This window comes from Symphalangus syndactylus, chromosome 16 (assembly GCF_028878055.3).
Source record: "Symphalangus syndactylus isolate Jambi chromosome 16, NHGRI_mSymSyn1-v2.1_pri, whole genome shotgun sequence".
NCBI classification, from domain to species: Eukaryota; Metazoa; Chordata; class Mammalia; order Primates; family Hylobatidae; genus Symphalangus; species Symphalangus syndactylus.
Genome location: NC_072438.2, coordinates 55,521,997 through 55,549,326, shown reverse-complemented (window position 1 = coordinate 55,549,326; position 27,330 = coordinate 55,521,997). Strand labels below are relative to the sequence as shown.

The following is a 27,330-nucleotide window of genomic DNA, read 5'->3' as shown; positions in this document are numbered from 1 at the left end:
AGGATGGGGCAGGGGTTCCCGCAAGAGCTGGGTTCCAGCCTGGGTTGCCACCAACAGCGAAAGTGACTGCCAGGTGGCAGTAGGGTGACTTCGCCAGCTTAAGTGCTTAGCGGGCAGGCGAGGGGGCGGAGCTAGAGAAGAAAACACAAAGGGCCGGGAGGAAGCCAGGGAGACAGGTGGGGTACTCGGGAGGCTGGAGCGGGCCGGCGGTGCGGTCGCGGGGGAGCGAGGCCTGCTGGGCTTAGAGACGAGGGACTCGGCCTCGGAGGCGACCCAGACCACACAGGTGAGCCGCCGCCCCGGGGGGTGTTGACGGCGGGAGGGGGTGGCCTCGGGGGAACGCGGCGCCGCAGGGCAGTCCTTCGAAGGCCGCGCGGCGCAGCGGTGGCCGCCCCCCACTGTCCCCTAACTCGGACCCCGGCGGCCCCGGCGCGGGCGAGGGGCTGGGGAGCTTGGGGTGGCGCTGGCTGCTTCCGGCCGGGGATGGCGGCGGACTCCAGTAGGCTGACTCCCGGCTTCCCCGACCGCATCAGAAAGTGCAGTGTCCCCCGCCCGCCGTCCAGCCCTGCAGGCGCCCCCACTCCAGGCCATCCTAAGAAGCACCCCCGACCCCCATGCTGGGGTGCGCCTTCCTCCGCACGTCCGCCGGTCAGCACCCACGCACCCACGGGTCCCTTCCCCACCACTAAAGAAACAGAGGGTCCCCGAACCACCCCAGCGTGGGGAGTGGGAGCTACACCTGCAAGGCAAGACCCTCGGAAGGCTTGCTTTTAGGTGCAGACTGAGGACTAAGTGGGTGCCAGGGGACCTGGCCACCGAAGCTGAGAGGTATATTTGCCTCCCAATATAGGGCAGCGGCCTAATGGCTAAGCAAAGATAATCTAATTTGGCCTGGTCAGCAAAGACTTCCTGGGAGTGCTCAGGAAATGGAAGGTGTGCAGGGCCACTCTGACAGCCGCCCCTTCGTGCGTTCAGATTCACAATGTGCTGGGTGCTGAGTGGGGCTTTATGGACGTATCCCTCATCCTCATCCTCGTCTTCATTCCTGCAACAGCCCCTCACCATTGTTGTGTCCATTATGCCCAATTAACAGCGGAGAAAGCTGAAGCAGAGACAGATTCAGTCATTTGCACCAAAGCACAGGGATCGCAGGGGTAAAGAGTCACGATTTGAACTCTGGTCTCTCTGACCCCAGTACTTTCCCGTGCAGGGCACCGTGCTGCCCCCGTAATCACATTAGGCACCTGTGATGAAACTTGGTGCGAGTACGGGTCCCCTTGGCTCAAATGCCTCAAAGTTTAGTAACTGATGTAGGAAACAGAATTGTATATGAGGTTCATTTTGCAGAAGAAAAGCAGAGGTAGTGGTGGAGTTCAGGGCTGCAGAATGCAGTGGCCACTGGGGGCAGGAGGAGGCTCAAAGTCCACCTGGATTATGTCCATCATTGCCAAATCCAGGGTCCACTTTTCTAAGCCATGTGATGGTGTTGATGATTCACTCCCTCCTTCAGAAATTCCCTCCCCTCTGTATCAGCTATTCCTTCTCAGTCATTTCCTTGGCCTGCTTTTTTTTTTTTTTTTTAATCTATCTTTCTTCTCTTTTCGATATTCCCTTGGGCTCAATGTTCATATTCTCCAGTACTGTTTTTAGACACATTTGTTCAAGTTCCGTGCTTTAACTCTCATCTCTATGATGGCAGCTCCCAACTTCATCTCTCTAGCCTACCCCTGTTCTGGAACTCTAGACCCAAATCGTCAAATATTAACAGTGGCTAATTCCACTGTTTGCCCCCACAGGCACCCAAATCCAACATTTCCAAACCCAAATTTAGCATCTCTATCAAAGATGCTAAATTCCCACCAGGTCTTTGTTCAGGTCCCTATAACTCCCAGTCTGGACTAGTGCACCAACTTCCAACCTGGTCCTCCTGCCCCAGAGTCCATCTACCCTCCACAGATCCTCCTGAAAGCTTAGGAGTCCTAGTTTCTTTGTGACATGACTAGATGGAATGGACCCTGCTTTCTTTTCTTCCTTAGCGTCCCATGCATACTTTTCATGTTATGTAACTGTTGACTTGTCTATCTCCTCTTTCGGACTGTGAATTCCTTCACAGCGGTGATCTTCTCTTATCCTTCTTTGTATCCCCTGGCCTGGCACATAATCAACACTCAGTGCACAGTGTGGTATTTCCACTCTATTCTAAATCTGATCTGTCCCCATCAGTGAGTGCATGTGTCTGTGCTGGTGGAAGAGGAGCACTAGAAGTTGAGTTTGCAGATGGACTAATGACAAAAGAAAGACGCGTTTTCCAAATAACTCCAGTGGATCCTCAGGATGCTTTTAAGCTTGATACAAACATTTAGTCATGGCATAGTGATTCTCTTCTACATTCCTTAGACACTGGGTCCAGGAGTAAGCAGAGGACAAACAACTGGAAGGAGAGCAAGCACAAAGTTATCATGGCTTCAGCGTCTGCTCGTGGAAACCAAGATAAAGATCCCCATTTTCCACCACCAAGCAAGCAGGTATACTTTTATATTTATTGATCGATTCATTGATTGAGACACAATCTCACACCGTCACCCAGACTGGAGTGCAGTGGTGCAGTCATGGCTCACTGCAGTCTCGAACTGCTGGATTAACTGATCCTCCTACTTGAGCTTCTCGCTTAACTGGGATGACAGGTGCAGGCCCATATGCCTGGCTAATTTTTTTTTGTGGTTAGACATGAGGTCTCACTATATTGCCCAGGCTGGTCTCAAACACCTGGCCTCAATTAAGCCTCCTATCTAGGCCTGCCAAAGTGCTGGGATTACAGGCATGAGCCACCATGCCTGGTCAGGTATACTTTTAATTGCAGGACCTGCTGTCTGAAAAAAATATACATCATAGGATTTTTATTAAACTTCAACTTTAACCAGTCATCTTATTTTTTTCAGTCTGGCACTTTGTTGGATGGGCTTAGGGAAAATAGGATGGGGAAGGAAAGTGTGTTTTCAGCTGCTTTGAAAAGAAACTGAAATTTAAAATTTAAAATTTTATTTACAAAACCCTTTCTTTACTCTTTCCTGTTTGTAATCCAGTCTTACTAACTCTTAGATGAACTGTCAGTGACTGAAGAGGTTTCTGATAGCAGAGCAAAACTCTTAATAGACTCTAACAGAATGATACACGTTGCTTATTTATTTTTATTTATTCTTTCATTTATTTTTTAGAGATGGGGGTCCCATTATATTGCCCAGGCTGGTCCCAAACTCCTGAGCTCAAATGATCCTCCCACCTCAGCCTCCCAAAGTGCTGGGATTACAGGTGATGTTTTGCTTATTTTTTTACATTTTTATGACTGTGAGTAATCACACTAATCCTATGCTGCTGGCAGGTGTTTCTGTTCAGGGTGGCAGAGTCGTTTATTACTAATTAGCTAGCAGATTGAGAACCCAAGAGTTAACATGGAAACAATTTTTCAACTTGTTAGGAATGGATACTTGTGTATTTCAGGAATACATCAATGAAGAAAAGAGAAAGCATTTGATGGGTCGATGGTGTTCGTGTTCAAGCTAAAAATAGTGTAATAGCAGTAATGTTTAAGGAGCAAAGTTTAGGCAAGGCAAACAGACAAATGATAGAAAGTCACAAGGAGAATTATTTGGATACCTGAGTTGCCTCTGTGAAATGGAGAGTCATCAAACATTCATGGCTATACAGAAAATGATAACCAGAGCTCCTTTTTTTTTTTTTTTTTTTTGAGATGGAGTCTCACTCTGTCATCCAGGCTAGAGTGCTATGGCAAAATCTTGGCTCACTGCAACCTCCACCTCCCAGGTTCAAGCAATTCTCCTACCTCAGCCTCCCGAGTAGCTGGGATTATAGGCACCCGCCACCATGCCTGACTAATTGTTGCATTTTTAGTAGAGATGAAGTTTCACCATGTTGGCCAGGCTGGTCTTGAACTCCTGACCTCAAGTGATCTGCCCGCCTCACCCTCCTAAAGCCTGGGATTACAGGCTGACTGCAGGACTGGAAGCAACTGTGATAGCCGGGGTGTGTGCATTTGTTTATTAAGGGGAGGCAGTCCTTATTTCTGCCCCAGGCACAGCCAAAAGCAAGAGCGAATATTCACCCTGGACATCTGGAGGCATGCCTGTGCTAAGGAAGGAAGGTAAGTGGAGACTGAGAGCAACTCCTTCTCCTGCTGCTGTGACTCACCCTGGGACTTACTGCATCTTTGCACTGTGCCTGGGGGAGTTGCAGGGAAAGAAGAGGGAGGTTGCCCACTTGGACTGCTTGTAGAGCTCCACAGACACTGGTGCCAGAGGGTTTCTCCACCCCTTTTATTGACATCATGCATGTAAAGTGCTTGGCACAGGACCAGGCCCATACAAAGTGCTCAAGAAATGGTGACCATCTGTACGTTGACATCTATTACACAGAAAGAGTCTAAAAAAAGACAGTGGCAAGATCAGCACAATCAAACCACACTTCAAGAGTTAAGGAGCTGCACCTCAACAAGAAAAACACTAAAGCCTTGGAGATAAATGGCAAATAACCCACATAAATAATTCACAAACAAGGAAATATGAGTGTGACTTCTATAGTAAGGAACAAGTTAAATTAAAAAAAAAAAATTAATGGGGCTAGGCATGGTGACTCATACCTGTAACCCCAGCACTTTGGAAAGCCAAAGCGGGACAAACACTTGAGGCCAGGAGTTCAAGACCAGCCTGAGAAACATAGTGAGAACCCCCCCATCCCACCCCAGCTCTATTAAAAAAATGTTTTTTTTAATTAGCCGGGCATGGTGGTGTGCACCTAGAGTCCCAGCTACTCAGGAGGCTGAGGTGGGAGGTTAACCTGAGCCCAGGAGTTCGAGGCTGCAGTGAGCTATGATGGCACCACTATACTCCAGCCTGGGTGACAGAGCGAGACCCTGTCTCTAAAAAAAATAAAAATAAAATGGTCAAAACGGCAAATGTTATACGTATTTTTCCACAAAAAAAATTAATGAGCCAATATATAACAAAAGATTACAACCCAGATCCAATTACAGGAATTGCCTGACAACTAGAGGAGAAGGGCAGTGTAGCTGAAAAATATACAGAGATAGTCAAACACATTCGTTATCAAAGAAGTACAAACAGGATAATAAATATTACTTTATACCTATCAGCTTAGAAAACCGGATAATTCCAAGTGTTCGAAAATTCCTTCTTTAACTTGCTTGGAATCTTCTTTACCCATACCTAGCTCTTACACAGGCTACGTAGCCATAAGGGAATGTTCAGGCCCTGCAGGTAGGAGTGGAGACTGCAGCCATTGAGGAGAGCGGTCTAGCAAGACTGTCACAGTGAGAATGTGCACACCCTGAGCTTTACTTCTAGTTCATGTCTGAAAAATGTTCTCTCATGGGTCCATAGGGGAACATGAAGTGGTGGGAACTCAGAGGCATTGTGCACAGTTATGCAGCAGTTAGAAGCAGCAGACTAGATGAATACAGCAACATGGGTGGATCTTAAAAGCATAGAGCTGAGTTGAGAATATTTTAAGAATAAAATATATAAAACAGTGCTATTTACATTAAAAAGATACATTCACCCAAAATAATGAACATTTTGCAAGAATGGATAGAAATAAAAGAACCACATTAAACACTCAGAATGGTTGTGATGGGCAGAGGGGAAGGAGTGGAGAATGTGGACAAGAGCGAGTGATGAAAGCATATGTACCTACAAAGCCAAAGGAATGGTAAAAGATAGGAGTTGGTCTAGATGATAGCACACGAACTTGATTTAAAAAACACCGCAAGGTTGGGCGCAGTGGCTTACGCCTGTAATCCTAGCACTTTGGGAGGCCAATGAGGGCAGATTGCTTGAGCTCAGGAGTTCGAGACCAGCCTGGGCAACATGGCAAAACCCCATTGTCGCTATAGTCCTAGCTTCTAGGGGAGCTGAGGCCGGAGAATTGCTTGAACCCGGGAGGTAGAGTCTGCAGTGAGCCAAGATCACACCTTCACACTCTAGCCCAGGTGACAAAATGAGACCCTGTCAAACAAACAAACACTGCAGAACATACTATGTACCCACAACAATTAAAATTTTTTAAAATTTTTAATAAATAAATAATTTCCAAAAAATACTACAGAACTAATAAAAAGTTATGTCAACCATGTCAATAGTTGCACCAGAAATTATGTGCACACCACTTATAAATGTGTAAAAAAAAAGCATCCAGATTGAAAGTAAACTAAACTATGTCGAATAATAAAAAGCAGTCCACAGTCTAAAAATGCATACAGAAGTGCATATACATAGGTTCTCTGAGTGTGATGCTTAGTGTCTAAATATTGTGCTACAGGGAAAATCTCTTTCCTCTCCCAGGAGACAGTGTTCAGCTGGGTGTTAAGACCAGTCAGGCGAAGGGAGTGAACAGCATTCTAGGTATAGTAAACCACATAGAGGCACGGAGGTAGGGAAGGAAATGTGGCCTCAGCCGGGATTCAGCCTGACCGCAAATCTGCTGCCTGCGCCAGTCAGTGAATCACTCCCACTCTCCAACTAGAATTCTTCTGTTGCCTAAATCCATCAGTGTTCCCAGTGAGAAAGCACTCTTGGAAACTGATCATTGCTTCGGGCTGCCTCTGGTAGAGAACACACACTGCGTAACAAGTGAAGAGACCTCCTTGTTCTCTTCTGGAGAAAACAAAGTGGGTGATTTTCGGATGATCTCAGTTAGCTCACCATGTAACTTTCCTTACAGAGCCTGTTGTTTTGTCCAAAATCAAAACTGCACATCCACAGAGCAGAGATCTCAAAGATTATGCAAGAATGTCAGGAAGAAAGTTTCTGGAAGAGAGGTAATTGCACCTAACACTGTATTTGTGGCAGTAAATTGCCTAAATATCATATTAGACTTGTGGTAATGACTTACGTTTGAGCAGAGCCTTTGCATAAATATCTGATGAACTCTGATATTTAGGGATGTGTAGAGTTTAAATCCAAGTTCAGACCTTTTTTAGGGCAGAGATAATATCTGATTAAGGGGCACTTCACCTCACTTAGCAAAAAGTGATGCACTCGTAACTCTTCCCTTTACCACGAACATGTGACCAAGAACGTGTACCAACACAGTTATTTAGAATTTGTTGACTCCCAAAGAGTGGACCTTCCTACATTCTACTAGACTCTAAGTTTCATAGGGTTCAGAAATAATGTCAAGTTCATCTGCAACTTCATTCTAGAGCCTAGCACAGTGCCCTGTTCATAGAAAATACCTAATCGATATTTCTCTAATGAATGAAAATGGCCACGTTAAGGTCCCTTCCAATTAAAACAATGTGTGATACAGCATTTGAAAATGGCATAGTAGAACCTGTAGATACAGTCTTGATATTTTGCAACATTGCTGATGTGTGGATAATTTATACTTCGAAATACTCATTTCGATTTCTTAAGTCATTCAAATTTAGTGTCACCTGTTTTAGAAATAACACTCTCTAGAAGTTGATATTCATTATACATTATAGGATTACTGACTGTGCTTCCAGAAATTCATGTGTTTTCTGACAACTTATGAGTTGTCGGAAAATTTAATTGGGCCCTAGTAGATTAACACTTCAATATGACCAATTTACCCACTATGGGGTAGCTATGAGTGGAAAAATTGGTTGCTATTTGATTTGTCTTGGTTGAACTAGAAAGAGCTACATGTTTATCACTACTCTCTGCTTTTGAAAGAAGTCATTTGACACATATGGATGGACAGAACTAGAAACTGCCTTTCCCAGACTAAATTTCCTGTTTTAAAATTATAGCTAAACATTACACATGTTTAACATGAACATAGTCATCTTGTAATCTTTAATTTGGATTTTCAGGCAAATCCAAATTGTAAGAAAATGTCATGAAAAAGAAAAAGAAAGGCAAGGAACTGTCCTAGACTAAAGCAGATAGGAGAGTATGTGTAACTTACGACTCCTGAATTTCTGAGTTGGAAAAAACCCACAGCTATTGGGCCAATTGGAGAGATTTGAATAACGATTGTGTATAAGTTAATATAATTTTTCTTGAGTATGAGTGTTCAAGAATATAAATGTTTTGACCATGCTAATGGTGGTGTAATTATGTAGGGAAACATTCTTGTTTTTAGAAGACACCTGCTGAAGTATTTAGTGACAGAGTCATAATGTTTGCAAATCTCAAATGGCTCAGACAAAAAAGGAAATATTAGAAAGAGATAAAGCAAATTTGGCAAAATGTTCACAATTAATGAATCTAGATGAAGGGTATGTAGGAGTTTATTGTATTGCTTTTTAACATTTGTGTAGGATTGAAAGTTTCAAAATATACACATAGCTAAAGGCAACTCCCAAATTCAACAGGTGAATTTACCTATACCCTAAGATGCCTTTATTATATGTAGTGCTTAGAATCTGGTGCATGTTGGCATTCAGTACAAGTGGATGTCAGACATGAAGTACAATAGGGTTGAAATTAATGCTGTGACTCAGGGTAAGTGACTGGAGAAGATTCCAAGAAAATTCTCCATGCTGCACTTAATAAATATTTGTTGACTAAGTAAAATAACAAACGAATAAAAATTCACTGCCAAGGAAGGTAAGAGAAAAAGCTCAGAATAATTCTCCCTAACTTCTAGGTGAGGTGCCAATTTTTAAAATACCAATATTGAAGGACATTTTTGCTTTACAGCTCTGCCTTTTTCTCTTGTAAGCATGCTTGTCACCCAGGGACTAGTCTACCAAGGTAAGATTCAATATTTGTTAAATAATCTAATTTCAGACAGCCCAGTTTTCTGTGACCCTCCTGGCAGCTTTTTGGCCCTTGACATTTATTTTTTGGTGAAGGATGTATTTATGCAGACTTCTGCCTATTTTCAGCCTAAGTCCCCATCTCCCCAGAAAGCATCCTAATCCCCAGAATTAGTGAATATATTGGGTTACATGGCAAAAGGAAATTAAAGTTGCAGATGGAATTAAGGTTGTTAATCACCTGACCTTAAAATAGGGAGAGCATCCTGGGTGATCCAGGTGGGCCCAGTGTAACGGAAAGGGTCCTTAAAAGTGAAAGGCGGGATCTGAAGATGGAATCAGAGAGGTGGCAATGTGAGGCCTCAGCTCGACATTGTTGGCCTTGAAGATGGAGGAAGGGACCATTAGTGGAGGAACGTGGGCAGCCTCAAGAAGCTAGAAAGTCAAGAAACCCTCGAGCCTCCAGATACGAATGCAGCCTATTTAAGGAACACAGTTAAAACCTTGGTTTTCATCCGGCGAGACCCATTTTGACCTCAAGAACTGTAAGATAATAAATTTGCTTTGTTTACAGGAACAACAGAGAAGCAATCCTGTGCCTTTCTGTGTGTGGGAGTCCTGTGTCTCCCAAGGCCTCTGTATATGGTTAGACAGATGGTTCCCTGCACAAATAAGGATGTTGCAGGGAGGAGGTGGGGGGAGCTGAAATCCACCCTAAGCTGTGTCCACCACGCCATTTCTTTTGGCAAGAGGCTGCATCTGCCTGAGGAGGGCACCCTGTCTCCTCCATACAAGAGACCGTAAGGACCAGCATCTGCCTTGCATCTCACCACATAACCTCTCCCTGCCTCTTAGTGTTTTCCTGTTTTCCTCTCTGTTCTTCCTTCTTCATCTCCTCCCTGTCTCCACCTGACCAGAGAACCCAGAGACATTCCTTAGTCCGCAGGTGGCAAGAAGGCACCTTATCCTGTTTAAGCCCATTTTATCAAACACTGCTGGTTAATGGGATTTTGCTATATTTTTATTATTTTTATTTTTTTAATGAGACGAGGTCTTGCTATGTTGCCAAGTTGTCCTCAAACTGTTGGGCTCAAGCAATCCTCCCCACTAGACCTCCTGAGTACCTGCGATTATAGGCACGTGCCACCATGCCTGGCTTCTGATTATCAGGATTTTATGGGGGTCTTGGGGTTTTATTTTGCTGGTTTTTGGTTGGTTTATTTGTTTTTGAGACAGGGTCTCACCCTCATCCAGTGCAGTGATATAATAATGGCTCCCTCCAGTCTCAGCCTCCTGGGTTCAAGTGACGCTCCCATCTCAGCTTCCCAAGTAACTGGGTCTACAGACACATGCCACCACACCCAGCTAATTTTTTTTTTAATTTTTGCAGAGACAGTGTCTCACTATATTGCCTAGGCTGGTCTCAAACTCCTGAGCTCAAGTGATCCTCCCATCTCAGCCTCCCAAAGTGCTGGGATTACAGGCGTGAACCATCACACCCAGCCTTGATTACCAGGATCTTAAAAGGAACATTTGTACCAGTAAATATGAGGGAAGAAGTCCTAGTTCTCAAAAACCACATGTCACATATCTAGGAGAATCCCACTTTGACCAATATCATTCTTGTCCATAAAGGTCATGTATTAAATATGATTTTATTTTTATAATTTGAAGATAGCATTTTTCAGATCATTTTTGACACATAAAAATATTGGGGCTGGGACATCTGTGGGGATTATGGGTTTTTTGTTTGTCTGTTTGTTTTTTAGATGGAGTCTCGCTCTGTTGCTCAGGCTGGAGTGCAGTGGTGTGATCTCAGCTCCCTACAACCTCCACTCGCTGGGTTCAAACAATTCTCCTGCCTCAGCCTCCCTAGTAGCTGGGATTGCAAGCCTGTTACCACATCCAGTGAATTTTTGTATTTTTAGTAGAGACAGGGTTTCACTATGTTGGCCAGGCTGGTCTCAAACTCCTAACCTCAAGTGATCTGCCCACCTCAAGTGATCTGCCCACCTGAGCCTCCCAAAGTGCTGAGACTGCAGGCAAGAGCCACCGCACCCGGCCAGGATTATGTTTTATAAGTATTAAACTACTCCAAATCTACCGCTTGTGGTGTGAATGTCCCCTTCAAAACTCAGGGTGAAATTTAACCGCCATTGTAACAGTATCAAGAGGTGGGGCCTTTAAGAGGTTAAGTTATGAGGGCTCCATCCTCATGAATTGATTACTACCATTATCATGGGAGTGAGTTCCTTATAAAAAGGATGTGTTCAGCCTCTCCTCTTGCTCTCTGTTTCCTGCACTTCCTTGCCATGGGATAACCCTCACTAGATGCCGTCTCTGTGCTCTTGGACTTCTCAGCCTCCAGAACTGTGAGCCAAGTGAACTTCTGTTATTTATAAATTATCCAGCCTATGGTATTCTGTTATAGCAGCAGAAAACAGACCAAGACATCTACCATTTTTTGCATCCATGCTAATATATTTTTTTCAGAGTTTGATATCAGTTTTCTATAACTTTTCTAACAAATTATCACAGAGTGACTTAAAACAACACAAATGTATTATCTTACAGTTCTCGGAAATCAGAATTCTGAAATGGGTCTCACTGGGCTAAAATCAAGGCATCACCCTAGCTGTGATCCTTCTGGAGGCTCTTGGGCTTCCTTTTCCTTTCTCGTTTCTAGAACTACGCATATTTCTTAACCGGTGGCCCCTTCCTATGACTGTAAAGTCAGCAACATTGAGCCAAGTTCTTCTCTTGCTGCCATCTCTCTGTCCTGTCACCAGTTTCCTCTTCCACACTGAAGGATCACATTGGGTCCACCTTGATCATCTCTCTCTTTTAAAGTCATCTGATTAGTAACATTAGTTCCATTTTCTACCTTAATCCCCCTTTTGGGACATAATATATTCACCTTTTCCAGGAATTCAGATGTGGGTATCTCTAAAAGGCCATTATTCTAACTACCACAAGTTGTACTGTTTGCATTTTATGATATACGCTGTGAATCTCCAAATGGAAACTTTCTATGTTGAGTTACTTAAAAAGAAAAGAGGGTGCACATGTACCCTAGAACTTAAAGTATAATTTTAAAAAAAAAGAGGATGATGACTAATCTCTTTGAACACTGTTGTTAGCCCTACGTTTGCTTGATGTCTTTCAATCAGTCTTGAACTGTCTGTTTCATATTATTTTTCTACACATTACAGCTAATATTTGTAATTTGCCTAAAATGACTATCTGGGAGCTATATTCAACTGAGAATTGAATCATAACTCCTTTAAGATTTTTTTTTTTTTTTGAGATGGAGTCTCGCTCTGTCACCCAGGCTGGAGTGCATCGGTACCATCTCAGCTCACTGCAACCTCCACCTCCTGGGTTCAAACGATCCTCCTGCCTCAGCCTCCCGAGTAGCTGGGATTACAGGCACCCACCATCATGCCTGGCTGATTTTTGTACTTTTTTAGTGGAGATGGGGTTTCACCATGTTGGCCAGGCTGGTTTTGGACTCCTGACCTCAGATGACCTGCCCACCTCGGCCTCCAAAGTGCTGGATTACAGGCATAAGTGACTGTGCCCAGCCAAGATCATCTTTTTAAAGTCAGAATATGTATACATTTAATAAATTTTATGTCTTAAATTTTGGAGGTTTCTTTATACTTTAAGAATAACTTATAATTTATAACTTATAATTTAATTTATGAAATGAAATAATAATGTATTTCTTTATTACTCCTTAGGTTATTTGGCAGCTAATCCTAGATTTGGATCATTGCCCAAAGTTGCACGTAAGTCGTAGAAATAAAAAAGCAAGCCAAGTGTGGTGGCTCACGTCTGTAATCCCAGCACTTTGGGAGGCTGAGGCGGGTGGATTGCTTGAGTCCAGGAGTTCGAGACCAGCCTGGGCAACATGGTGAAACCTTGTATCTATTTTTAAAAATAATAATAAATAAATAAAAATTTTGAAAAAAAGACATTACTTGCAACTGGAGATATGAATGTCCAGCCTAACTAAACTGCCTGTATTGACTTTTTGAAAAATCAGCCTCTATTTTCTGCCACTCTGCATTTCTTAGTTCACTCAACACTTTCTGATATACAGCTTAGCAGTAGGGACTTCTTCTTAGACCATCCTTAAAGCATGGACTAAGAGGGACTGGCAGGATATATAATGCGATTATCAATAGCAGAGCCTCTGAATGATAGATCCTTTATGGATTTTTATTTTCTTCTTTTGCCCTGGCCAGTCTTTTCAAAATGTTTTCTACAATGGATATAAAAAATGAGTAATTTTTTAAGAATCAGGGGATTTCTAATAATAGAGTAATCACAAACTTGGGGTTTCATCTTCCTTCACCTGGTATCAATAGGTCTTTTATGTACAAAAAGGACACATTTTAGTTGATAGTGTGAAACCGCATTCATTCCTACCAGGAGGAACAGATTCGAGATCTCTTCCATAGGAGGGTCCCTCTCCTTTGTGACCTCTCTCCTATAGGCGGGGTGGACTGAAGCTCTCCACTACTCCAAGGCCATAAGGAAGATTAAGGGCGTTCCTACCCAGTGATTTGGAAGCTACCTATAGCCACAACCCAGCCACTTTCCCCTGCCCCCATGGCCTCAACCATTTGCTTGACAGGTGGGCCCTCTCTGGCCGTCTGTCTCCAGGACAGCACTGTGGCTTGCTCTGTCCTGGCCCTTCCACCGCCAGTTCAAAGTTGAGATGGGGAAGTCTCCAGTTCCCAATCCTGTTCTTTTTAAATAGAGACGTCATTCTCAGAGTCTTCATTCATTGATTTAGTATGGTCCTTTTAATTTTAACATTACCAGCGTTAATTTTTAAAGCTCTAGAAGATAACTAATGGAGAAGATTCTCAACTAATCTCTCCGAACCTGCTTTTACAGTTGCTGGTCTCTTGGGATTTGGCCTTGGAAAGGTATCATACATAGGAGTCTGCCAGAGTAAATTCCATTTTTTTGAAGATCAGCTCCGTGGGGCTGGTTTTGGTCCACAGCATAACAGGTTTGTAATCTGTTTGGTTGAGGGATTGTAATGTAATTATAAGAAATTAAATGAAAGATTACTCACTATTTATAATATTAAACACAATTTTTTAAATTCACATATTAAAAAAGTTTTAACCCTCAAGTTTAGCGTTGTTGTTCCCCAACTTTAATAATAACTTTGTTATTACACTTACTTACCAATTTCATTTGTTTGATAAATATTTAATGGGAACCTACTGTGTTCAAACATTGTGCAAGTTTCTAAAGAATTCCTCAATGAGCAGATATTGCTTCCACCATCACAGAGTTACACAAAACTTTAACAGGTTTCTTTACTGCAGGGCTTCTCAGAGCTTTTTCTATGTTAATACTGTATATATCATGATTCTAAATAGGGGAAATAGGCAGTACTACTTTGGGGTTAATGACGTCACCTCTGCTGTTATAGTACTTGGGTTGAAAACCAGTTCTACCACTTACTAAGTTGTGTGACCCTGCAAGTTTCTTAAGTTCTCTGATCTTCAGTTTTCTTATCTGTATAAAATAGTGATCAGGATAGTTTTTATGAGATGTAAAGAATAGAAATGATTATTCACGACACTCAGTAAGTGCTCAGTAAACATTAGCTATTTCTACTATAGAAGTTACAAGACTAGTATTGGGGACACATTTCTCTAAACACCCCTCACTGGTCACAGTGGGTTCTAGCTGAGAAGCAGCACAATATGGTGAAAACAAACTGGACTAGAAGTCAAAACACCCAAGTTCTTTTTCTAACTGTGTGACTTTGGAAAGCCATGTTCCCTAGTCCTGTAGTGATAGATGGGACCTTAATACTGTCTCTTTCTGATGAGCTGCATGAGACCCAAAGAGCTGCAGAGATCTTCTGAAGGTGACATCATTAGCAGTGGGTGGAAAATGGTCTGTCGCCTCAGATCATCTGTTTTCCAAACCCTTACTCTTCCCATTACAAGAAGCAAGGCCACCAAAGAATCATTAATTCCATATTTACAGACAACACCAACTACAGTCCATCCTTGCATAGTTGTGTTTTAGAGTCAGCTTGCTGAGGAGGAATTGACCACATGATTCTGGTCTGTGCAGGAAAAGAAAGAAAAAGTAGCACAAGTAAAGGAGACAATTGTGTGGACTGCTTCCTCTTCCTCTTCAATTTCAGGAGTGTCTTTTGCAATTAACCAACTTTGGATTCCAGAATAATTATGAACACAAGACTGAAAAGACATTTTTCAGACAATGTCCATTGTGAAAGGAGGTGACTGAAGTAACTGGTTTCCAGGGCTCCTTTAAGCTCTGTGTTCTGGGGTTTCATTTTGCCTTCCCACTGCCAGCCATGGCAGCCCCACCCTGAGCTTGCATTCATAGCTGATAATGAATTGCTATACCCTATGTGAAGGGCCATTACCAGCAAATCTGAGAGGCAATAATTCACAAAGCTATTTGATTTTCTAATTAAAGGAAAGTAGAGTGGGGCACTTAACTAAGTTGAGGTGGAGGGGAGGGTTAAGGCATAGGCATTAAGGACTTCTTGGAGGAGGTGATGATGCTTGACTTGAATCTTAGTAGATTCAAGTAGTAGGAGCTACAGCAGAAGCTATGACAAGAGGAGATATAGCAGGAGCTATGGCTATAGTAGGAGCTATAGCAGGGTTGAAGAAGGGGATTCTGGGCCAGGAATAGTATGTAGAGAGGGGAAATTTTCATTTTTAAAGGGAACCATAAATACATCCTATGGCTGGAGCATAAAGAGCTATTAGGAAAGGCAGAGAACAAGCTGGAAGTCCAGGCAGGTAGAGGTCAGCTCCTGAAGGAATTTATGCCATGCTAAGGATTTTCACTTTATTCTCAAAGCAGTGGGGGGAAATAAGTGAGAGAAAGGGCTTCCTCATCCATGTCTTCAGGGTTTTACAATAGCAGTTTCTGGCCTTGCTACCTTCAAAGTAATCCTTCCCACCCAAGCCAGATTGAATGAGTTTTCTATCATTCAAAACACAACCTATCACTGTCCTGCATGAATAAAGTCATCCTGTTGCCAACTCCTCATAGTAGTAAATGTTCGTTGCATTTGTAAGATTATAAAACTTTAATGCAAGAAGGGACTCAAGGACATCTCCATATTCAAATGTGAAAATTATTCTAGAACGAAGCTGTGCATTTTCCTTTGTATCCTAAGGAAACTGGGACAAGTTAGGCAAACTATAAGCCAGAAATTCTGGAAGTATCATTTTTTTTAATTTAAAAAATTATGTGTGTATATATGTGCACATGTGTGTCCAAACCTAACTCCATAGGCATATAGTTTAATCCTGGATCAATGCACTGTGTGTTTATAATTTTTATGCTATTATTAGAAATTACTTGAATTCAAAAAGAGTCAAGATGTTCAAACTCTGCCTCACCCTGACCACAAATACAACCATCTGTTTCAACATAAAGCTCATTATTGGCTCTTTGAGGGGTGAAATTCTAGGGGTCATAAACCAAGCAACAACTCCTATTATTTCTTTTTGTTTTTTTTAAACTTTAAGTTTTAGGGTACATGTGCACAACATGCAGGTTTGTTACATATGTATACATGGGCCACCTTGGTGTGCTGCACCCATTAAATCATCATTTGCATTAGGTATGTCTCCTAATACTATCCCTCCTCGCCCCCCAACCCAACAACAGGCCCCGGTATGTGATGTTCCCCTTCCTGTGTCCATGAGTTCTCATTGTTCAATTCCCACCTATGAGTGAGAACATGTGGTGTTTGGTTTTTTGTCCTTGCGATAGTTTGCTGAGAATGATGGTTTCCAGTTTCATCCGTGTCCCTATAAAGGACATGAACTGATCCTTTTTTTTTTTTATAAGTTTAGGGTACATGTGCACAATGTGCAGGTTTGTTACATATGTATCCATGTGCCATGTTGGTGTGCTGCACCCATTAACTCGTCATTTAGCATTAGGTGTATCTCCTAATGCTGTCCCTCCCCACTCACCCCACCCCACAACAGTCCCCAGAGTGTGATGTTCCCCTTCCTGTGTCCACGTGTTCTCATTGTCCAATTCCCACCTATGAGTGAGAACATGCGGTGTTTGATTTTTTGACCTTGTGATAGTTTATTGACAATGATGTTTTCCAGTTTCATCCATGTCCCTACAAAGGACATGAACTCATCATTTTTTATGCCTGCATAGTATTCCATGGTGTATATGTGCCACATTTTCTTAATCCAGTCTATCCTTGCTGGACATTTGGCTTCGTTCCAAGTCTTTGCTATTGTGAATAGTGCTGCAATAAACATATGTGTGCGTGTGTCTTTATAGCAGCATGATTTATAGTCCTTTGGGTGTATACCCAGTAATGGGATGGCTGGGTCAAATGGTATTTCTAGTTCGAGATCCCTGAGGAATCACCACACTGACTTCCACAATGGTTGAACTAGTTTACAGTCCCACCAACAGTGTAAAAGTGTTCCTATTTCTCCACATCCTCTCCAGCACCTGTTGTTTCCTGACTTTTTAATGATGGCCATTCTAACTGGTGTGAGATGGTATCTCATTGTGGTTTTGATTTGCAATTCTCTGATGGCCAGTGATGATGAGCATTTTTGCATGTGTTTTTTGGCTGTATAAATGTCTTCTTTTGAGAAGTGTCTGTTCATGTCCTTCGCCCACTTTTTGATGGGGTTGTTTGTTTTTTTTCTTGTAAATTTGTTTGAGTTCATTGTAGATTCTGGATATTAGCCCTTTGTCAGATGAGTAGGTTGCAAAAATTTTCTCCCATTCTGTAGGCTGCCTGTTCACTCTGATGGTAGTTTCTTTTGCTGTGCAGAAGCTCTTTAGTTTAATGAGATCCCATTTGTCAATTTTGGCTTTTGTTGCCATTGCTTTTGGTGTTTTAGACATGAAGTCCTTGCCCATGCCTATGTCCTGAATGGTAATGCCTAGGTTTTCTTCTAGGGTTTTTATGGTTTTAGGTCTAACATGTAAGTCTTTAATCCATCTTGAATTAATTTTTGTTTAAGGTGTAAGGAAGGGATCCACTTTCAGCTTTCTACATATGGCTAGCCAGTTTTCCCAGCACCATTTATTAAATAGGGAATCCTTTCCGCATTGCTTGTTTTCGTCAAGTTTGTCAAAGATCAGATAGCTGTCAATATGTGGCGTTATTTCTGAAGACTCTCTTCTGTTCCATTGATCTGTGTCTCTGTTTTGGTACCAGTACCATGCTGTTTTGGTTACTGTAGCCTTGTAGTATAGTTTGAAGTCAGGTAGCGTGATGCCTCCAGCTTTGTTCTTTTGACTTAGGATTGACTTGGCAATGCGGGCTCTTTTTTGGTTCCATATGAACTTTAAAGTAGATTTTTTCCAATTCTGTGAAGAAAGTCATTGGTAGCTTGATGGGGATGGCATTGAATCTATAAATTACCTTGGGCAGTATGGCCATTTTCACCATACTCACTCTTCCAACCCATGAGCATGGAATGTTCTTCCATTTGTTTCTATCCTCTTTTATTTCATTGAGCAGTGGTTTGTAGTTCTCCTTGAAGAGGTCCTTCACGTCCCTTATAAGTTGGATTCCTAGGTGTTTTATTCTCTTTGAAGCAATTCTGAATGGGAATTCAGTCATAATTTGGCTCTCTGTTTGTCTGTTATTGGTGTATAAGAATGCTTGTGATTTTTGTACATTGATTTTGTATCCTGAGACTTTGCTGAAGTTGCTTATCAGCTTAAGGAGATTTTGGGCTGAGACAATGGGATTTTCTAGATATACAATCATGTCATCTGCAAACAGGGACAATTTGACTTCCTCTTTTCCTAATTGAATGCCCTTTATTTCTTTCTCCTGCCTAATTGCCCTGGCCAGAACTTCCAACACTATGTTGAATAGGAGTGGTGAGAGAGGGCATCCCTGTCTTGTGCCACTTTTCAAAGAGAATGCTTCCAGTTTTTGCCCATTCAGTATGATATTGGCTGTGGGTTTGTCATAGATAGCTCTTATTATTTTGGGATACGACCCATCAATACCTAATTTATTGAGAGTTTTTAGCATGAAGTGTTGTTGAATTTTGTCAAAGGCCTTTTCTGCATCTATTGAGATAATCATGTGGTTTTTGTCTTTGGTTCTTTTTATATGCTGGATTACATTTATTGATTTGCGTATGTTGAACCAGCCTTGCATCCCAGGGATGAAGCCCGCTTGACCACGGTGGATAAACTTTTTGATGTGCTGCTGGATTCAGTTTGACAATATTCTATTGAGGATTTTTGCATCAATTTTCATTAAGGATATTGGTCTAAAATTCTCTTTTTTTGTTGTGTCTCTGCCTGGCTTTGGTATCAGGCTGATGCTGGCCTCATAAAATGAGTTAGGGAGGATTCCCTCTTTTTCTATTGATTGGAATAGTTTCAGAAGGAATGGTACCAGTTCCTCCTGTACCTCTGGTAGAATTCGGCTGTGAATCCATCTGGTCCTGGACTCTTTTGGTTGGTAACCTATTGATTATTGCCACAATTTCAGAGTCTGTTATTGGTCTATTCAGAGATTCAACTTCTTCCTGGTTTAGTCTTGGGAGGGTGTTTGTGTTGAGGAATTTATCCATTTCTTCTAGATTTTCTAGTTTATTTGCGTAGAGGTGTTTGTAGTATTCTCTGATGGTAGTTTGTATTTCTGTGGGATTGGTGGTGATATCCCCTTTATCATTTTTTATTGCATCTATTTGATTCTTCTCTCTTTTCTTCTTTATTAGTCTTGCTAGTGGTCTATCAATTTTGTTGATCTTTTCAAAAAACCAGCTCTTGGATTCATTAATTTTTTGAAGGGTTTTTTGTGTCTCTATTTCCTTCAGTTCTGCTCTGATTTTAGTTATTTCTAGCCTTCTGCTAGCTTTTGAATGTGTTTGCTCTTGCTTTTCTAGTTCTTTTAATTGTGATGTTAGGGTGTCAATTTTGGATCTTTCCTGCTTTCTCTTGTGGGCATTTAGTGCCATAAATTTCCCTCTACATACTGCTTTGAATGTGTCCCAGAGATTCTGGTATGTTGTGTCTTTGTTCTCGTTGGTTTCAAAGAACATCTTTATTTCTGCGTTCATTTCATTATGTACCCAGTAGTCACTCAGGAGCAGGTTGTTCAGTTTCCATGTAGTTGAGCGGTTTTGGGTGAGTTTCTTAATCCTGAGTTCTAGTTTGATTGCACTGTGGTCTGAGAGACAGTTTGTTATAATTTCTGTTCTTTTACATTTGCTGAGGAGAACTTTACTTCCATCTATGTGGTCAATTTTGGAATAGGTGTGGTGTGGTGCTGAAAAAAATGTATATTCTGTTGATTTGGGGTGGACAGTTCTGTAGATGTCTATTAGGTCTGCTTGGTGCAGAGCTGAGTTCAATTCCTGGGTATCTGTGTTAACTTTCTGTCTCGTTGATCTGTCTAATGTTGACAGTGGGGTGTTAAAGTCTCCCATTATTATTGTATGGGAGTCTAAGTCTCTGTAGGTCACTCAGGACTTGTTTTACAAATCTGGGTGCTCCTGTATTGGGTGCATATATATTTAGGATAGTTAGCTCTTCTTGTTGAATTGATCCCTTTACCATTATGTAATGGCCTTCTTTGTCTCTTTTGATCTTTGTTAGTTTAAAGTCTGTTTTTATCTGAGACTAGGATTGCAACCCCTGCATTTTTGTGTTTTCCATTTGCTTGATAGATCTTCCTCCATCCCTTTATTTTGAGTCTATGTGTGTCTCTGCACGTGAGATGGGTTTCCTGAATACAGCACACTGATGGGTCTTGACTCCTTATCCATTTTGCCAGTCTGTGTCTTTTAATTGGAGCATTTAGTCCATTTACATTTAAAGTTAATATTGTTATGTGTGAATTTGATCCTGTCATTATAATGTTAGCTGGTTATTTTGCTCGTTAGTTGATGCCATTTCTTCCAAGCCTTGATGGTCTTTACAATTTGGCATGATTTTGCAGTGGCTGGTACTGGTTGTTCCTTTCCATGTTTAGTGCTTCCTTCAGGAGCTCTTTTAGGGCAGGCCTGGTGGTGACAAAATCTCTCAGCATTTGCATATCTGTAAAGTATTTTATTTCTCCTTCACTTATGAAGCTTAGTTTGGCTGGATATGAAATTCGGGGTTGAAAATTCTTTCCTTTAAGAATGTTGAATATCAGCCCCCACTCTCTTCTGGCTTGTAGAGTTTCTGCTGAGAGATCAGCTGTTAGTCTGATGGGCTTCCCTTTGTGGGTAACCTGACCTTTCTCTCTGGCTGCTCTTAACATCTTTTTCCTTCATTTCAACTTTGGTGAATCTGACAATTATGTGTCTTGGAGTTGCTCTTCTCGAGGAGTATCTTTGTGGCATTCTCTGTATTTCCTGAATCTGAATGTTGTCCTGCCTTGCTAGATTGGGGAAGTTCTCCTGGAAAATATCCTGCAGAGTGTTTTCCAACTTGGTTCCATTCTCCCCGTCACTTTCAGGTACACCAATCAGATGTAGATTTGGTCTTTTCACATAGTCCCATATTTCTTGGAGGCTTTGTTTGTTTCTTTTTATTCTTTTTTCTCTAGACTTCCCTTCTCACTTCATTTCATTCATTTCATCTTCCATCACTGATACCCTTTCTTCCAGTTGATTGCATTGGCTCCTGAGGCTTCTGCATTCCTCACGTAGTTCTCGAGCCTTGGCTTTCAGCTCCATCTGCTCCTTTAAGCACTTCTCTGTATTGGTTATTCTAGTTATACATTCATCTAATTCTTTTTCAAAGTTTTTAACTTCTTTGCCTTTGGCTTGAATTTCCTCCTGTAGCTTGGAATAGTTTGATGATCTGAAGCCTTCTTCTCTCAGCTCGTCAAAGTCATTCTCCGTCCAGCTTTGTTCCATTGCTGGTGAGGAACTGTGTTCCTTTGGAGGAGGAGAGGCGCTCTGCTTTTTAGAGCTTCCAGTTTTTCTGCTCTGTTTTTTCCCCATCTTTGTGGTTATATCTACTTTTGGTCTTTGATGATGGTGATGTACAGCTGGGTTTTTGTTGTCGATGTCCTTTCTGTTTGTCAATTTTCCTTCTAACAGACAGGACCCTCAGCTGCAGGTCTGTTGGAGTTTGCTAGAGGTCCACTCCAGACCCTGTTTGGCGGGGTGTCAGCAGTGGTGGCTGCAGAACAGCTGATTTTTTGTGAACCACGAATGCTGCTGCCTGATCATTCCTCTGGAAGTTTTGTCTCAGAGGAGTACCCGGCCATGTGAGGTGTCAGTCTGCCCCTACTGGGGGGTGCCTCCCAGTTAGGCCGCTCGGGGGTCAGCGACCCACTTGAGGAGGCAGTCTGCCTGTTCTGAGATCTCCAGCTGTGTGCTGGGAGAACCACTACTCTCTTCAAAGCTATCAGACAGGGACATTTAAGTCTGCAGAGGTTACTGCTGTCTTTTTGTTTGTCTGTGCCCTGCCCCCAGAGGTGGAGCCTACAGAGGCAGGCAGGCCTCCTTGAGCTGTGGTGGGGTCTACCCAGTTTGAGCTTCTCAGCTGCTTTGTTTACCTAATCAAGCCTGGGCAATGGTGGGTGCCCTACCCCCAGCCTCGCTGCTGCCTTGCAGTTTATTCTCAGACTGTTGTGCTAGCAATCAGTGAGACTCCATGGGCGTAGGACCCTCCGAGCCAGATGCGGGATATAATCTCCTGGTGTGCCATTTTTTAAGCCTATCAGAAAAGCGCAGTATTAGGGTGGGAGTGACCCAATTTTCCAGGTGCCATCTGTCACCCCTTTCTTTGACTAGGAAAGCGAACTCCCTGATCCCTTGTGCTTCCCGAGTGAGGCAATGCCTCGCCCTGCTTTGGCTCGTGCACAGTGTACTGCACCCACTGTCCTGCACCCACTGTCTGGCACTCCCTAGTGAGATGAACCTGGTACCTCAGATGGAAATGCAGAAATCACTCGTCTTCTGCATCGCTTACGCTGGGAGCTGTAGACCAGAGCCCGAACTCATCCTTTTTTATGGCTGCATAGTATTCCATGGTGTATATGTGCCACATTTTCTTAATCCAGTCTATCATTGTTGGACATTTGGGTTGGTTCCAAGTCTTTGCTATTGTGAATAGTGCCACAATAAACATATGTGTGCATGTGTCTTTATAGCAGCATGCTTTATAACCCTTTGAGTATATACCCAGTAATGGGATGGTTGGGTTATATGGTATTTCTAGTTCTAGATCCTTGAGGAATTGCCACACTGTCTTCCACAATGGTTGAACTAGTTTACAGTCCCACCAACAGTGTAAAAGTGTTCCTATTTCTCCACATCCTCTTCAGCACCTGTTGTTTGCTGATTTTTTAATGATCGCCATTCTAACTGGTGTGAGACAGTATCTCACTGTAGTTTTGATTTGCATTTCTCCTATGGCCAGTGATGATGAGCCTTTTTCATGTGTCTGTTGGCTGCATAAATGTCTTCTTTTAAGAAGTGTCTGTTCATAACCTTCACCCACTTTTTGATGGGGTTGTTTTTTTCTTGTAAATTTGTTTGAGTTCTTTGTAGATTCTGTATATTAGCCCTTTGTCAGATGTGTAGATTGCAAAAATTTTCAGGAGATAGAGACACAAAAAACCCTTCAAAAAAATCAGTGAATCCAGGAGCTGATTTTTTGAAAAGATCAACAAAATTGATAGACTGCTAGCAAGACTAATAAAGAAGAAAAGAGAGAAGAATCAAATAGATGCAATAAAAAATGATAAAGGAGATATCACCACCAATCCCACAGAAATACAAACTATACTATAAACACCTCTATGCAAATAAACTAGAAAACCAAGAAGAAATGGATAAATTGCTGGACACATACACCCTCCCAAGACTAAACCAGGAAGAAGTTGAATCCCTGAATAGACCAATAACAGGCTCTGAAATTGAGGCAATAATTAAGAGCCTACCAACGAAAAAAAGTCCAGGACCAGATGGATTCACAGCCAAATTCTACCAGAGGTACAAAGAGGAGCTGGTACTATTCCTTCTGAAACTATTCCAATCAATAGAAAAAGAGGGAATCCTCCCTAACTCATTTTATTAGGCCCACATCATCTTGATACCAAAGCCTGGCAGAGACACAACAAAAAAAGAGAATTTTAGACCAATATCCCTGATGAATATCGATGCAAAAATCCTCAATAGAATACTGGCAAACCGAATTCAGCAGCACATCAAAAAGCTTATCCACCATGATCAACTGGGCTTCATCCCTGGGATGCAAGACTGGTTGAACATATGCAAATCAATAAACGTAATCCATCATATAAACAGAACCAAAGACAAAAGCCACATGATTATCTCAATAGATGCAGGAAAGGCCTTTGGCAAAATCCGACTGCCCTTCATGCTAAAAACTCTCAATAAATTAGGTATTGATGGGATGTATCCCAAAATAATAAGAGCTATCTATGACAAACCCACAGCCAATATCATACTGAATGGGCAAAAACTGGAAGCATTCCCTTTGAAAACTGGCACAAGACAGGGATGCCCTCTCTTACCACTCCTATTCAACATAGTGTTGGAAGTTCTGGCCAGAGCAATCAGGCAGGAGAAAGAAATAAAGGGTATTCAATTACGAAAAGAGGAAGTCAGATTGTCCCTGTTTGCAGATGACATGATTGTATATTTAGAAAATCCCATTGTCTCAGCCCAAAATCTCCTTAAGCTGATAAGCAACTTCAGCAAAGTGTCAGGATACAAAATCAATGTGCAAAAATCACAAGCATTCTTATACACGTGTAACAAGCAACAGAGAGCCAAATCATGAGTGAACTCCCATTCACAATTGCTTCAAAGAGAATAAAATACCTAGGAATCCAACTTACAAGGGATGTGAAGGACCTCTTCAAGGAGAACTACAAACCACTGCTCAGTGAAATAAAAGAGGATACAAACAAATGGAAGAACATTCCATGCTCATGGATAGGAAGAACCAATATTGTGAAAATGGCCATACTGCCCAAGGTAATTTATAGATTCAATGCCATCCCCATCAAGCTACCAATGACTTTCTTCACAGAATTGGAAAAACTACCTTAAAGTTCATATGGAACCAAAAAAGAGCCCGCATTGCCAAGTCAATCCTAAGCCAAAAGAACAAAGCTGGAGGCATCACGCTACCTGACTTCAAACTATACTACAAGGCTACAGTAACCAAAACAGCATGGTACTGGTACCAAAACAGAGATATAGATCAATGGAACAGAACAGAGCCCTCAGAAATAATGCCGCATATCTACAACTATCTGATCTTTGACAAACCTGCCAGAAACAAGAAATGGGGAAAGGATTCCCTATTTAATAAATGGTGCTGGGAAAACTGGCTAGCCATATGTAGAAAGCTGAAACTGGATCCCTTCCTTACACCTTATACAAAAATTAATTCAAGATGGATTAAAGACTTACATGTTAGATCTAAAACCATAAAAACCCTAGAAGAAAACCTAGGCAATACCATTCAGGACATAGGCATGGGCAAGGACTTCATGTCTAAAACACCAAAAGCAATGGCAACAAAAACCAAAATTGACAAATGGGATCTAATTAAACTAAAGAGCTTCTGCACAGCAAAAGAAACTACTATCAGAGTGAACAGGCAGCCTACAGAATGGGACAAAATTTTTGCAATCTACTCATCTGACAAAGGGCTAATATCCAGAATCTACAATGAACTCAAACAAATTTACAAGAAAGAAACAACCCCATCAACAAGTGGGCGAAGGATATGAACAGACACTTCTCAAAAGAAGACATTTATGCAGCCAAAAGCACATGAAAAAATGCTCATCATCATTGGCCATCAGAAAAATGCAAATCAAAATCACAGTGAGATACCATCTCACACCAGTTAGAATGGCCATCATTAAAAAGTCAGGAAACAACAGGTGCTGGAGAGGATGTGGAGAAATAGGAACACTTTTACACTGTTGGTGGGACTGTAAACTAGTTCAACCATTGTGGAAGTCAGTGTGGCGATTCCTCAAGGATCTAGAACTAGAAATACCATTTGACCCAGCCATCCCATTATTGGGTATATACCCAAAAGATTATAAATCATGCTGCTCTAAAGACACATGCACACCTATATTTATTGAGGCACTATTCACAATAGCAAAGACTTGGAACCAACCCAAATGTCCAACAATGATAGACTGGATTAAGAAAATGTGGCACATATATACCATGGAATACTATGCAGCCATAAAAAATGATGAGTTCATGTCCTTTGTAGGGACATGGATGAAACTGGAAACCATCATTCTCAGTAAACTATTGCAAGGACAAAAAACCAAACACCGCATGTTCTCACTCAGAGGTGGGAATTGAACAATGAGAACACATGGACACAGGAAGGGAACATCACACACCAGGGCCTGTTGCAGGGGAGGGGGAGGGGGGAGGGATAGCATTAGGAGATATACCTAATGTAAATGAGGAGTTAATGGGTGCAGCACACCAATGTGGCCCATGTATACATATGTAACTAACCTGCACGTTGCGCACATGTACCCTAAAACTTGAAGTATAATTTAAAAAAACTATACTACAAGGGTACAGTAACCAAAACAGCATGGTACTGGTACCAAAACAGAGATATAGACCAATGGAACAGAACAGAGCCCTCAGAAATAATAGCACACATCTACAACCATCTGATCTTTGACAAACCTGACAAAACCAAGAAATAGGGAAAGGATTCCGTATTTAGTAAATGGTGCTGGGAAAACTGGCTAGCCATATGTAGAAAGCTGAAACTGGATCCCTTCCTTACACCTTATACAAAAATTAATTCAAGATGGATTAATGACTTAAATGTTAGACCTAAAACCATAAAAATCCTAGAAGAAAACCTAGGCAATACCATTCAGGACATAGGCATGGGCAAGGACTTCATGTCTAAAACACCAAAAGCAATGGTAACAAAAGCCAAAATTGACAAATGGGATCTTATTAAACTAAAGAGCTTCTGCACCATCAGAGTGAACAGGCAACCTACAGAATGGGAGAATACTCCTATTATTTCTGAAAAAACAAGGCTAGTGAACTTTAGCATAGACTATATCTCTAATATTGTGTTAAAGCCAGGTGCAGTGGTTCATGCCTGTAATCTCAGCTACTCAAGAGGGTTGGATGGGAGGATCCCTTGAGCCCTCAAGACCAGCCTGGGCAACATAGACTCCCCCCACATCTCTATTTAAAAAATTATGTTAAAATATAAGAATATTATGTAAAGACTAGGGCTTTCAGTGTTAAAGTACAAACCACTGTCTATTTTTGCTTCTCTTCTAGGCACTGCCTCCTTACCTGTGAGGAATGCAAAATAAAGCATGGATTAAGTGAGAAGGGAGACTCTCAGCCTTCAGCTTCCTAAATTCTGTGTCTGTGACTTTCGAAGTTTTTTAAACCGCTGAATTTGTACACATTTAAAATTTCAAGTGTACTTTAAAATAAAATACTTCTAATGGAACAAAAACATTGTGTCTGTCACTCACTGAAATGTATTCCGTGGAAGGCTCTCAAGTGAACTAAGCGTTACATGTT

The 27,330-nt window shown here is 41.8% G+C and overlaps 1 protein-coding gene across 5 annotated transcripts; it reads left to right on the top strand.

Moving 5' to 3' along the window:
• OCIAD2 (OCIA domain containing 2) lies at window positions 1–27,262 on the top strand. Of its 5 annotated transcripts, XM_055246216.2 has the most exons (7): window positions 7–286; window positions 2,398–2,525; window positions 6,754–6,850; window positions 8,703–8,756; window positions 12,505–12,552; window positions 13,670–13,787; window positions 27,079–27,262. In XM_055246216.2, the coding sequence occupies exons 2-7, from the start codon at window positions 2,460–2,462 to the stop codon at window positions 27,158–27,160; spliced, it is 465 nt and encodes a 154-aa protein (XP_055102191.1). In that variant the 5' UTR covers window positions 7–286; window positions 2,398–2,459; the 3' UTR covers window positions 27,161–27,262. The 5 variants fall into 5 exon arrangements, with proteins under 5 accessions (XP_055102193.1, XP_055102191.1, XP_055102192.1 ...); XM_055246218.2 differs by lacking the exon at window positions 13,670–13,787 and having other exon boundaries at window positions 1–286; window positions 2,375–2,525; XM_055246217.2 differs by lacking the exon at window positions 13,670–13,787 and having other exon boundaries at window positions 8–286.
• The last annotated feature ends 68 nt before the right edge of the window (window positions 27,263–27,330 follow it).

Excerpts from the sequence above, each read along its gene's own strand:
- OCIAD2 (XM_055246216.2), top strand. The coding sequence starts at position 2,460 with ATGGCTTCAGCGTCTGCTCGTGGAAACCAAGATAAAGATCCCCATTTT. Across the intron at positions 2,526-6,753 it reads TTCCACCACCAAGCAAGCAG|AGCCTGTTGTTTTGTCCAAA; the intron begins GTATACTTTTAT and ends CTTTCCTTACAG. Across the intron at positions 13,788-27,078 it reads TTTGGTCCACAGCATAACAG|GCACTGCCTCCTTACCTGTG; the intron begins GTTTGTAATCTG and ends CTTCTCTTCTAG.